General features: G+C 35.5%; 1 protein-coding gene across 10 annotated transcripts in view; it reads left to right on the top strand.

Moving 5' to 3' along the window:
• LOC106061632 (atrial natriuretic peptide receptor 1-like) overlaps window positions 1-14,057 on the top strand; it is a 637,794-nt gene that overhangs the window by 437,097 nt on the left and 186,640 nt on the right. For all 10 annotated transcript variants that reach the window (XM_056017419.1, XM_056017421.1, XM_056017420.1 and 7 more), the window contains 2 exons: window positions 9,797-9,908; window positions 10,484-10,679. In XM_056017419.1, coding sequence (XP_055873394.1) covers window positions 9,797-9,908; window positions 10,484-10,679 — 308 coding nt within the window. The remainder of the gene's footprint in view (window positions 1-9,796; window positions 9,909-10,483; window positions 10,680-14,057) is intronic.

Here is a 14,057-nt window from a genome sequence, read left to right on the forward strand (position 1 = left end):
AGATAGATATAGATAGATAGATAGATAGATAGATAGATAGATAGATAGATAGATAGATAGATAGATAGATAGATAGATATCTTTTAATGAAATGCTATAAGAACTCGGTGCAACAATGTCTATGAACATTCGTCATCTCTCTTGTGTTAATAAAGACATTTTAGTCTAACTTGACCGTGTGACGTAATGGATTTTTTTATTTGACGTCATATGGTATGAATTCTTTAAATAAAAGGTTATAAGAACTCGGTGGATCAATGATTGTTAATTCTTCGTCAACTTTCTCGTATTAAAAAAAAAAGACATTTTTTTCGGCCTCCGCAAAGGGAAAAGCTGCTATTAGTTTTGTCTAGTCTGGCTGTCATCTTTTTTTTTTTACATGTTTCGTACGATCAGGCAGAAATCCTACTAGATCTACTAGCTAGATTTAGATCTTATCTAGATTTTTTAGGTCTATTCTAGAATTATAAAAACTAGATCAAGATCTAGAATTTCAGTTTCTAGATCTAAATCTAGACTTAAAGTTACGATTACCAAATGTCGAGATGTATAATGCAATGTAATAAATTATTTAAACTAATATACTATTTTTAAATTTAATGTTGCTTTCAGTCTATTGATAGATTATCTAGGTTTTTTTTTACGTAAATCTTATTTAAACTACATCTTAATTATTTCAAATTTAGATACTAGATCTAGATCCAGTAGATATAGATCTATAAGAGTGCTAAATCAGAAGTTTAGTTTAGGTAGATGTACATCCTTATTCTAGTTCCTTTTAAATGAAAATGCAAATTGGTCTGTTGGTAATTGTGCTGGGACATCAAGCATACGATACCGAAGACTAGTTCGATACCTTTTTTAAATCCCAAAAGATTAAAATCGCTCTTCTGACATATTGTACATATACTGTAGTTGTCATGACAATAAGTAAAAAAAAAATCTTTATCAATAATAGGCTATTAGTTTGTTATTAAGTTAACAGCAACGCCTGGTTGTGCGGTTAGAGCACTGGACTGATTGTCTCGACGGTCCCTGGTTTATAGCTGCTCCCTGCGGGCGGGATGTTAGGACGAGGAAGTATTATCTTCAACTTTGAAGGAACATTTTACAAAAAAAAATGAATTTTTGAAATATTATTACTTTGAACAATCAAAACAAATATTTCTTGCAAATACGCGGATTCGATAGGGATCGACTGGGTCCGCCTCTGAGTTTGTGTTATCACACAAACTCTGTTTGTGATCTTGTTTTTTTTTTTTGTATAATAATAAAAATTACTTATATATTTTATATAAATTATAATGTTTCTATTATCCTTTGAAAACTTGGGGGAAAAAGAAACAATATTCGTACAATAGGCGCATTCGATTTTCGCTTGCTGTTTGTAATGTTTGTTTCGAGTCGAATAGCCCACTCTGTAGGTAGTAGATCAAGAAATTAAAAAGTCAATTTTAAAAACATTTCACTTTTATGTTAAAGGAATGTTCGTAGAGAGTAGAAAATTTTTAGCCGATTATAGAGTCTAAATGTAGATCTACAGTAAGTTCATTTGTGTTCTAGTTTAAAATACATTTTTAGCGGCCCCCGAAAGGGGAAAAGACGCTATTAGTTTTGTGCGAAATGTCTGTCCGTCTGTCCGTCCGTCCCGTTTATATCTCGCAAACTAGAAAAGATATTGAAAATCCAACATCACAATATTTTAGACCATTGAAAGTTCTGATGCAACGGCTACTTTTTTTTTCTGAATGCGAAAAATCTAATTTTTAAAATCAGTTATGCAAGCAGTTTTTTAAAGAAAAAAAGCTAATTAGTATGCATTATAAGTTAGACCTAAATTAAGACGAATAGTAATCTTATAAACGTCATTTTCGTTGTTTTTTTTTACATATAGCTTAGGTGCTCATCCGTTATCTGAGCATTCGAATGATTGAGCCTTTTCAAAACAATTATATCAATTATAAGACTTCAGTTAGGCCAGGAGAGGCGCGGTAGCTGAGCGGTAAAGCGCTTGGCTTCCGAACCGGTGAAGACTGGGATTTTCAACTTCGGAATCTTTGGGCGCCTCTGAGTCCACCCAGCTCCAATGGGTACCTGATATTAGTTGGGGAAAAGTAAAGGCGGTTGGTCGTTGTGCTGGCTACATGACACCCTCGTTAACCGTAGGCCACAAAAACAGATGAACCTTACATCATCTGCTCTATAGACCACAAGGTCTGAAAGGGGAACTAGTTAGGCCAGGTTCACATCTAACTTTGCATTCTCTTGCACCTATCCTTTGCTCAGCTGTACCGTTTGGGCACTACACAAGATCTGTCAACCTTCTTTCTCCATTCTTATCTCTCATTTGTCTTCGATATAATTTCATTTTGATGTTCTTTCTGAAAAGATTGAAGCCTGCCTGGGTGGACCACTTTGGGGGGCCGATTTTGAGTTTGTGTTTTCACACAAACTGTCTTTGTAATCTTGTAAATTATGTTCTTTTCGTTGTAAAATATGTTGAAAACGGTATCTGTTTTATAAATATTTAATATTAAGATCTACTACATATTTTTTTTTAATGTGCAAGAATTACGTATTGATTATTATTACTACTATTCTGTTTTGCATTATTGAGCATCTCGTATTTTTTATGCAGCGTTTACTCAAAATTTGGGCTCCCCGTGGAGGGGCGAAACGTCCTAACAAAATGAGTGATATAGAGTGCGTGTGTTTCTTATGCATTACAGATGGTGAATTATACAAATGTGAAATGGCAGTCCATCTTGTGACATGAAAGATAGATTTGTTTTTAAATAGCAGTTTATTTCATTACTATTAGATCTCTATCTTATTTCATATTAAATCTGTGGATATTGTAAAAACAGTTATATTGAGCTTTTGTTCACATAAAAATTTGTTCAAGTTATTTAAAGTTTATTTATTAACAAGCAAAGTATTAAAAATCCTTTAAAAAAAAGACATAAACGAATCTGATCTAAAAAAAACTACATCTATTAACCCTTAAAGTGCTGAACTGTTTTACATTGAGTGCATACACAATTCTGATGTTTAGAGGCTAAACTACCACACGCGCTTTAAGGGTTAATAATGAACAAGTTATTTCCCTTATTCGATATCAAACAAAATAATTACTTACCAATAATTAATTGACTAATTGAGTATTTTTTAAAATTAATTTATGTTGTTAGCTACAATAAAGAAAACACATCAATATTGGCCTTTTTAAAAAATATTTTCTCTTCTTACCACGAGAAAAAGGCGTTGTAGACGCAAGGGAAAATAATTTCTGATGTTGAAAACGCCAGAATACGCTTAGCGCAGTGGCCCCGCTCGGAATTAAACCTCTTGCCGACTTGAGCGGAAACCTGCCGCATCTTCAATTCGATCTCCAGCAAGACGTTTTATAACGCTTTAAATTTATGTAGGCAACACTATTTCAGAAAAAAAAACAGGGTTATCAATACAGTTTGTGTGGAAACACAAACTCAAAATCGGCACCCGAAGTGGTCTACCTAGAGTCTTCAATCAGAATTCGAACACGGGAATTCCGGTTCCATGTACTTTACCCCACAGCCACAGCCTCTCCATATACTCAATTAGCATACACTTATATTTTTTAAATGATAATTATTAGCCTTATCCATACATTCAAAATTAATAACATGTTACATGTAATAAAGAGAAACTAAAAAAAATTTATTCTTCTTACAAAATTAGATAAATTGGCACCACAAAAAAAAATTCTTGACCTACTTTAGGTAGTGAGCTAGAAATGACATGACAGACTTGGACAAGACTTTTCTCTCGCAAAATAATTAATATTTCCATTGCCATTTGTCATATAAACTAGATCTTGATCTAGGTAGATCTAGACATAGTTCTTGAATCTAGAACTAGATTTCGATCTAGATTTAGATCTAGAACTAGATATAGATATAGAACTAGAATCTTAATATAGAATCTAGATTTAACTAGAATTCGAAGGATTTTACACGTTTAACCTTACAATTACTAGACCTAGGCACGGGGTCGGCAACCTGCGGCTCGCGAGCCACATGCGGCTCTTTGGATGTGAAGCTGCGGCTCTCTAGTTCCATACACAAATATTATTTATTGTGTCGAGACATTTTTTTAAAATAGTTCTGAACTTCTGAATCTTTTAACGAAGATTAGGCACCGATTCTATCTCTCAGCCACTTGTACACGCTTTTCACCACACCTTCCCCCATTACACGCGTCGTCACTGTTGTCAGTCCGCCGGAAGCCCTCGAATGACGCCGTCGTCGGATGTTTCTATGTAGGTTTTAATTCGCTTTGACGAAAGACAAATTGGCATCTTAACCACGTGCTTTGAAAGCGGCGTATAGTTTGTTGTTGTAGTACTATGTAGTTTGTTGTTGTTTGTAAATGAGTTAGAAGCGAATTATCTTTTCAAAGTTAGAAGCAATCTATAAGTAATGCTATTCTGGCAAGCTTTGCGGCACCACTAGAAATAGCACAAAAAGGAAAACCATTTACGATGATGAGTATGTCAAAAACTGCTTCCTACATGCATCTGAAGAACTGTTTCATGATTTCAAAAAACAAACCAGAAATATTGAAAAAAAAATCAAAGAAATGCCACTATCCGCTAAAACAGTACAAGACAGTATAGCTAAAATGTCTTCAAATGTAACTTGCTATAGATTATTCTTGGGACTAAAAGACACAGTACTATTTGCCCATTTTGTCAGATATATGTCTTCCCAAAGTCTAAAAGAAGAACTTCTAGGATTGCTACCGCTTTCGTGACAAACTAGAGAGGGACGATTGGGCGAATGCCGTGCAAAAATACCTTGAAGACAATAATATAGATCCAAATAAAATCATTTCAATAGCAACTGACAGAATATGACAGTAAAAAATAAAAGAGCAACGACGATTAGTCGGAGCAAACTAAACCACGAAATTCTTACTATTCACTGAATAATGCACCAAGAAATGCTTTGTGCCCAAAATGATTCCAACCTAAATAGATGAGGTCATGAATTTGGTAATCAAGACTGTTAACAGCATCTCTGTCAAAAGCACTCTACCACTAAAACGAAATGGAGACTCAGTATTCCGACCCCCTTCTTCCCAAAAAAGTACTATGACTTTCCAAAGGTAAGGTGATGAAACGTTTAGCTTTGAGCTTGAACGAAATAAATACATTTCTAAATAAAAAAGGTATTTATCACATCAAATTAGAGAACGACAAATACTTGCAAACATTTTACTTTATGATCGATATAACAGAAATTAAATGAGCTGAATCTAAAACTGCAAGGAAAGGAAAACCCATCCTATGTTTTAGTAGAAGAATTGGTTTGTTTTGAAGACAAATTTATTCTTTTTGCAGAAGATATTTAGAGCTGTCAATTACTTCATGTTGAGTGTTTAAAGCAGTATCGCGATAAAATCAGTGCAACTTTTGTCAGGAGTTACTTCAGCACAGTTATAAAAGAAGCAAAGATGAATTTCTTGACAGATTTGAGCAGTTCAAAACCAACAAAACTATTCGAGCATTCCTGGTACACCATCTCAACAGTTGGAGGTCCAATAATGCATATACGTAACGCAACAAAAATGGTCAACTTTAAGGAATGCCGCGAGTTGATTCGGCGCATGGAATAATCCTCAAGATTGCTACAGTGAGTTGAAGAAGTTGGCATTTGGAGTGCTGACTATCGTCGGATTGGCATATTCGTGCGAGCAAGCGTTCTCTTGCATGAATATAATTAAAAGTAATGTAAGAAGCCAACTAACAATTAAGCATTTAGAGTCGTGCTTGAAACTAAAAACAAAAAAAAACAAAAAACAAGTTACCGTATGAGCCAAATGTATCCAAAATTTCTAAAACCATGTAAAGCTAACGCTTCCATTGATATTGTTTGCTTAATTGTTTGTTATTGAAGTACACGATGTTGTAAATAAACGTTTAACTTCTTTGGTAGTTACCGAAATAAAAAATAATTATTTAATAATGCCATATATATATATATATATATATATATATATATATATATATATATATATATATATATATATATATATATATATATATATATATATATATATAAATATAAATATTATCAAATTTGTTATGAAAAACATTACTTTATATTTTAAAAAAATCATTGGAGAGAACTATTTATAGTTGGCAAGAGAAAACTTTGCGGCTCTTTAAAAACTTCGAAATTTAGTAAATTGTAATTTTTGTCTCTTCCGACTCAAAAGGTTGCCGACCCCTGACCTAGGCCAATGTTATGATCAGGAATAGTAGGCCTTTTGGTACTGGGTAATGGTGTAGATCTACTATGGCAGACTATGCAGTTTTGTATCCTATTCACTTCTTAATTAGATAATACTGTTTTGCATAATAAATAAATCTGCACCCCTAAGCTGTAGGAAGATAAGCTATTGCCTTAATAATAAAAATTTTGTTCAAATTATCAATACATTTATAATATGTATGTATGTATGTATGTATGTATGTATGTATGTATGTATGTATGTATGTATGTATGTATGTATGTATGTATGTATGTGTGTGTCTGTGTGTGTCAGGGTTCACATTATTGTTTTGACTTGGGTTATTGTGTGGCTCAATACGAACAATTATTACTTGATACAGTTTGACTCCAGATATCCACTCAATTAGAATTACTTATTACTGAATAAACACCAACTCTTGATGATAACAATGAAAAACTTTAATATTCAATAAAAGACATCGAATCTCAAATAAATATTAAATCACAATCACTAGCCCATCAACTTTCAATAAATATTAATATAGAAAAACCAGTCCATGAAGACCTTACTAACTTAATACACTCTCGCACATTCAACGAAGACTAAATTATTCAGTTCATAACACGTACACGTCGCATTCATTACAAGGGGATATAACAATCATACCAAAATATCAAAGTAACATACATTCTCGCTATACCTCCCCCTGACAATATATATATATATATATATATCATGGGCGTAGCCAGGATTTTTTTTCGGGGTGGGTTTTGGGGGGGTGGGGAGTTTTGTTTCACCCCCCCCCCCGCCCCGCCCCCCCCCCCGCGCGAAAAAAATTATTTATATGTATTTATGTGTGTACATAATCTTTATTACTTCTGACCCTTCATTCTTTTGGAAGACGTTAATTGTGCCCTAGAATAGGTTTAGTCCTGGAGTTAGTAGAAAAAATTTTAGATTCTCTGACATTAGTAGCAAGGGGGTCTGGGGGAACGCTAGAAGCTTTCCCAGTGCGGGGCGGAACCCTGCCGCTAAGCACTATTTCTGGTATTGAAAGCCAACAAAATGCATATTCTGAGGTATCTACAGTGCATTTTCCTGCTATTAAAAAGTTTCATTTCAAAAACCTAATGTGCTATTCTTACTGACTTAGACCCTCCCGCGCCGTTCGGCGCATTTGCCGTCCAGCTGTTTCCATAAAAATCTGTCACTGGTAATGTCTGAAGCCTCTTCCCACCTGCTCTGAGGACCTCCATGAATGTGTGGGGCCAAGTTGTACTAGGATGTCATCGCAACTCTTTTTATACGTAATTCATTTTTGTCGGAGAACATGTCCCGCAAACCTCATGCGAGGCTCTGTCACAATCTTACTAAGGGGTCGACTCCCAGATAGGCATAGGATTTCCTTTGTTGAGCCACATTTAGTGTTCTGCAATTTCGGCAGATGAATATTCACTGCACTTTATTAATGGATCCCCGCCACTGGTAGAAATGTGTAACCTCTCTTGAATACGCTCTTGGAATTAAGTGACTGTAGTTTGCTTTAGATTTTATATCGAAAAGAGAATTTTATCGTCAAAAACATCTGTTGGGGGGTACTAACCTAAAAATTCTCTGGAGTTATTGTTGTTTTTAATTCAAAACCCCATTTAGCTACGGTAATAGAATTTAGTAACTGTAGTTTGCTTTAGAATAATATTGAAGATAGAGATTTTCCACCTCAAAATGCTCTGTAGGGGGATCTTAAACTCAAAATCATCTGGAGGGGTTTTAAACTTTAAAAAAAGCCATCTGTAGGAGAAGGGTTTAAACTCAAAACCCCCAATTGGATTGGCTACGCTCAAATAATTTGATTGTGTAATTTGCTTTTTTTATATTGAAGAGGTATTTTTTAGAATCAAACCCCTCTGAAGGGGTGGGGGGGGGGGTTAAACTCAAAACCCCTTTTGGTAACGCTCATCGCATTTTGAGTGCGTAATTTGCTTTTTTTTCTTACACTGAAGATATATTTTTTAGCTTCAAACCCCACTGGCTGGGAGTTTAAACTCAAAACTCCTTTGGCTACGCTCGTAGATTTTAGAGTGAGTAATTTGCTTTTTTTTATATATATTGAAGAGGTATTTTTTAGCTTCAAACTTCACTGGAGGGGAGTTTAAACTCTAAACCCCTTTGACTACACTCATAACATTAGAGTGTATAATTTGCTTTGTTTTTATTATTAAAGAGATATTTTTACCTTCAAACCACGCTGAAGGGGGCTTTAAAACTTCAAACTGAGTCTAAACCCATTTAGCTATACTAATAACATTTTGAGTGCGTAATTTGCTTTTTTTAAATTTTGTTCCAATGAACACTATTGCTAGTAGGTTTTTTTTTTTGTTTTTTTTTTTTTTGTTAAACCAATACAGTGAGCTGATTACCTACTTTTATTTGATTTTTACTCAAATGTTAAACCTCAATGTTTATTACATTTATTCAAATGTTATTGCAAATTTTACATTAACATTTAATTAAAACTATAAACAGACTTAATATCATATGAACAGATTTCTTTTGTTATACTTTAAATGGTATAACGTTGTACTGTATCATTTACACTTAAACTACCTTCTAGATGTGTCAAGGCATATTTGGGCATATATCTAGAGATTTTATTATTATCTTTTCCCATGTGTCTGCTTTTACCAAGTTATAATTTGGTGGTCACCCCCAAAATGGTGTAGACTGGTGCGGACCGCACCCTCGCCCCCCTCCCCCCAATGACGCCACTGCTTCAAGATACCTACTTCTTCCCAACTATTTCGATTAATATATTGAAGAAGACGTAGTAAGAAATAAAAAAAATGAGCCTGCACAACTTAACAGGTTTCCCATGCGAACTGCATAGGCTAATACACTATTACCCACTAGTTGGCCTACTAATCCTGACCATAATCGCTGGATTTACTTAATAGGTCTAGACTAGATCCAGATTAAAGAATATATATAGAATCTAGATCTAGATTTCTTGACTAGTTCTAGATATGATATAGTCTAGATCTAGAATCTAGATCTACATCTAGACTACATCTCTAGACTAGTTCTTGATCTAGATATAGACTTGATATAGATAGAACTAGAACTAGAATCAAGAATTAAAATCTAGAACTAGAATGGACCTCATTCACCGATCGTAAGCAAACAACATTTATCCACGTGGTTCTCTATCTCTTCTATACAAATTACGTAATCCATAAAGGCTGTCACGTGTTTTTTTTTTCCATTGTTTTATCAATATTATCACGTTGTTAAATGTTATTTGTATATGATTGGTGAAAAAGGTCCATTCAGTCTAGAGCTAAAGTGTAAAGAAGTTTGTTCACAAAATGTGATTGTATCAAAAATACATAAAAATGTCTGACCTAAAAGAAAACAAAATGGACATAAAAATGTCTGACCTAAAAACAAACAAAATGTGCATAAAAATGTCTGACCTAAAAGCAAACAAAATGTACATTTATTATTTGTCTTCTTCCAGTCGTTGTGTTGTGTGCTAGCCCGAATACTGTCAGGGAAATTATGATCAAGGCTCACGAGCTGAATTTTGATAATGGCGAGTACGTCTTCTTCAATATTGACTTATTTAGTAGGTGAGTAGCATCAATCTTTCATATAGGTTCTGTTGTTATATACAGGGAAATAGAACAAAAGGTGCCTGTGAAATGATAAGTATTAAATAGTAACTATCCTTAAAATCAATATTTAGAGACTAAATTGCATCGAAAGCTAAGTGACTGTATAAACTGACTTAAACCTTGAGTAAGTATAAGGGCAATAACAATCTTTGAGTATTTTCAAAAGACATTTCCAGAAAGTATATTTAGCTTTTTTACTGTTTTCATTGCAATCAAACTAGTTGTATCACAAAGTTCTCAAATTGAACTGGTCATCTAGAACGTATATTTTATTCTCTTGGCTTTCTTGTCAAAATAATGTCCTGCTAACCTAAAGCTCATTATAGGAACTTTTCCCCCTATTCAAGAAACAAAAATATTTATTTTATCTTTCTGAATCAAATACACTTCAAATTATACACTTCAAATCCTTATCGTAGAGTTGCTTAGATTTACAATTATGATTTTTTGTATATTTAACAATACATACTATTAGAATGTAAACTTTAACAAAATTAAAATAATGATAATAATGTTTTCTTATCTGTAAGTAAAAATGCCAGCGAAACGCCATGGTACAGGGCTGATGACACCGAAGAAAGAAACATCAAAGCTAGAAGAGCTTATGAAAGCTTAATGACCGTCACATTACGGACACCCACAAGCGCTGAATATAGGCACTTTTCCAATGAAGTCAAGGCCAGGGCGTCTGAGATGTTTCCGAATTTTACTTACGGTGAAGATGAGGTAAATCTATGCAAATGTGTTTTTGTACATATTGTAAAGAAATCAAAATTTTTTGCGCTATAATTTTCCACATTGAGTAGACAAAATTAAAGACTTCTGCTGCTAATCCTGTGACCTTCACGATCCTGAATCAAACTCCTGACTTGTCACGTTGTAAAGAAGAGACCTTGGTTGCTGAGTTTTGTCTAGCTGCTTGTTGCTTTAGCTAAGTGCTTACTCTGTGATTCAACCAATGAGTAAAAAAAAAAGATAATTATTAACAGACCTGCTATAACAGTAGACCTTTCAGAACTATGTATTGTCTAATAACATTGTTGTCCAATTTCTAGCTTAGTAAATCTCCACACGATGCAACAAAACTGAAGAGAGATAACAAAGGTAGGTATAGTCATCCGTTATATTCATTTGATTTGAAGTAAAGGCAATATCTTCAATTCCGAAGATTAAAGGATGAGAGCAGTGTTTCACTTGACTACGAAAACCCAGTTGCGACCTGCATATTTTTTCCGCATCTCGTGCAGACAAAGCCGTTGTCCACCCGGGGTCTATTTGTTTTCTTTCCGTCTTCTGTCTTCAATAATGTCTTTTCTTTGTGAGAGCTCTCCAACTGTTTCTTTCCGACAACATCGGCTGCCAACTACAAAAAAAGATCGCCTTAGGCATGCGGTCGTCTCCCATGCGAGATAAGTGTCCGACCCAAAAGGTAATTGGTGCTTCTCTAATGTTTACAGAGGCCTCCAGCAGAACATAGTTATCTGTAATGTTGTCCTGCCAGTGTATGAGCATTATGGTGCGAAGGCATCTTACATGGAAGCGTTCGATGAGCCTTAAATGTCTTTGATAGAGCACTCACCTCTCGTAGCCATACAGACGTGTGGTGAAAACCACTGCTTTATAAACATTGACTTTTGTTACTTTGTGAAGAGACCTACGCCGCCATTCTCTCAGTTAGAGGCGACCTTCACGACTGTTGGTTTTTGCAAGACGGTTATATATTTCTATGGTCAGTGATGCATTGTTGCTTAGGTAGGCAAAGAGCTCAGCAACATTCAGGTCATTTATATTGATTTGCGGATCTGTATTAGTTCCCACTGGGGACTTCTGAAACATGGCCTCTTTTTTTAGGTTCAAGAACGTACCAAGCGAAACAGCATTCTCGGCAAATTAATGGACTGCAAGTTGAAGCTCCAGTGTGTTCAAGAAGGGTGCAATCGTCCCTCTAGAGCAGCAATCATCCCTTTAATGTTCTACGGGAGAGCAAGCGCTGAATGTTAAATATGTTGCCACCGGTACGGAACCTTATGTAGATGCCCTCATGCAGGCGTCGCCTCATTTTATTTAGCATTGCTCCAAAGAATATTGCAAAGAGTGTCGGAGCAAGCACACAACCCTGCTTTACACCATTCTCAATAGAGAAGTGAACTGATAGGTCACCGTTGTATCTGGTTTGACACTTTTGACCCTCATGCAGCTGCTTCGGAATAGTAATAAATCTTGTAGGGCATGCTTTGGTGAGATCGACAAATGCTGTGTACAGGTCCTGATTCTGGTTCCTGCATTTTCCTGCATTTGACGCAAGACAAAAATTATGACCCATGTACCTCTACCAGCCTGGAAACCACAATTACTTTCAAAAACCTCACTGCCGACTATGGAGTTGGTCAATAGCAAGGAGTATCCTGGCAAGGATTTTCCCCGCTACTGACAGTTAAGTAAAGCTACAATAATTGGAGCAGTCTGGTTTGTCGTCTTTTTTGTACAGGGATATAATGGTGGCAACTCTGGCGGGATAGTATGTGCGTCCCAACACAAAGTGAAGAGGCCTTTTAACCTTTTTGTGAGAGCAGCACGACCCATTTTAAAAACTTCTGCTGGAAGAGCGTCTGAGCCAGGCGTTTTGTGTCTTTTGAGCTTCTCTTGCCGTTTCTGCCTCACCTCGTCGAGTTCCATTTTTAATGTTTTTGTGGGATTTCAGTAAGAAATTCCTCAGACACAACCGTTTTGTCACTAAAAAGCAAGCTATAGTGTTCTGTCCATCGAATATGCAAGTCGTACATTTTGGTTAGCAAGACGAGGCCTTCGGCAGTTCTTAGAGGCGCCATAGACTGGTATGTTGGGCTTTAAGCAGAGCAGAGTGCTTAAAAGAGTGATCACGAGTCTTCTACGTCCGCGTATCCTTGAAGGTTTTTTTGAAAGGAACTTTCCAGCAGTTGTTTTTTTTTTAATTCGCAAAATTTTGCCTCCAAAATATTATACGAGGCTTTCAGTGCTGTTGTGGTTAGCGAGCACAGAAAAGAAGCGTTTTTTTTTTTTTTATTAATAACTCTTAGATTGCTGTGTTGCTCTCAACGAATCAGTCAGTCTCTGTTGGACCTGATGCAATAGCCCACGCCCCTGGCCGTTGTGTCCTGGAGAGTCTGTTTTAGCTGGTTCCAGTTTGCATCTGGGTCAATATCCTGGGCTTCCTGAGCTGAGCCTCAAGTATGGCTCTAAACTTGTCCTATATATCCACAAACTTTTTTACAATACATAACGAATAGAATTTAATAAAAAAAAAGATTTTTTGTTAATTTACATATTTAATTTCAAATACTTAAATCACCTAAATGTTTTCTTTTAGACGACTATAAGTGGCCGTTGACAAGGTGGGTTTCACAAGTTTGGCAAGAGAATGATTTAAGTTCACCTGGTTTTCCACTTCGGCCTGCTAAGCATTTATAAATGACTGAACAAGCACAGTGTCTTGTGTTAGTGTTAGACAAACATTAAATAAATGGTCAAGCGCGTTTAAGAATTAATAATATATAATAAAGAAATATGAATGGATGCTACTTTACAAATGTGACTGCAAATTCCTATAATAATAATAATAATGCATAGTAACACTGTAAAACACATGCCAGGTACACACTTAGTCCCTGCCGCACGGCCAAGGAACTCCAATAACTTCACAAGGGGAAACTTGACTCTGCACTCTATAACGACCTGACTCAACATGCCCAACACCTGGCTCAATCATGGCCCAGAGTTTGACTCATACAGGTTGAAACCTGAAACATAATAAGCAGAGATCTCCCGATGCACTTAAGCTAAGAAACGAATCGAACCTGATTAAAACATTTGTGTTCTTACGAAACCTTAATAACGGGTAAATAGTGAACATAGTAGCATAGAAAGAACCCACAGTCAGACCATCTTCTTCACAAGAAGTATAAGAAACTAAGGCATGACGTCTTACACGCACAAGATTCATGACAACAAATCGAGCAAAACACACTACTAGTTCATAAAAAAAAATTTTGAAAAAAGACAATCCCGGGTATGGGACAGCCGTTACAGCAACGTTACACGCAATGCTGACTATTGTAAAATCAAATT

Source organism: Biomphalaria glabrata, chromosome 18 (assembly GCF_947242115.1).
Source record: "Biomphalaria glabrata chromosome 18, xgBioGlab47.1, whole genome shotgun sequence".
NCBI lineage: Eukaryota > Metazoa > Mollusca > Gastropoda > Planorbidae > Biomphalaria > Biomphalaria glabrata.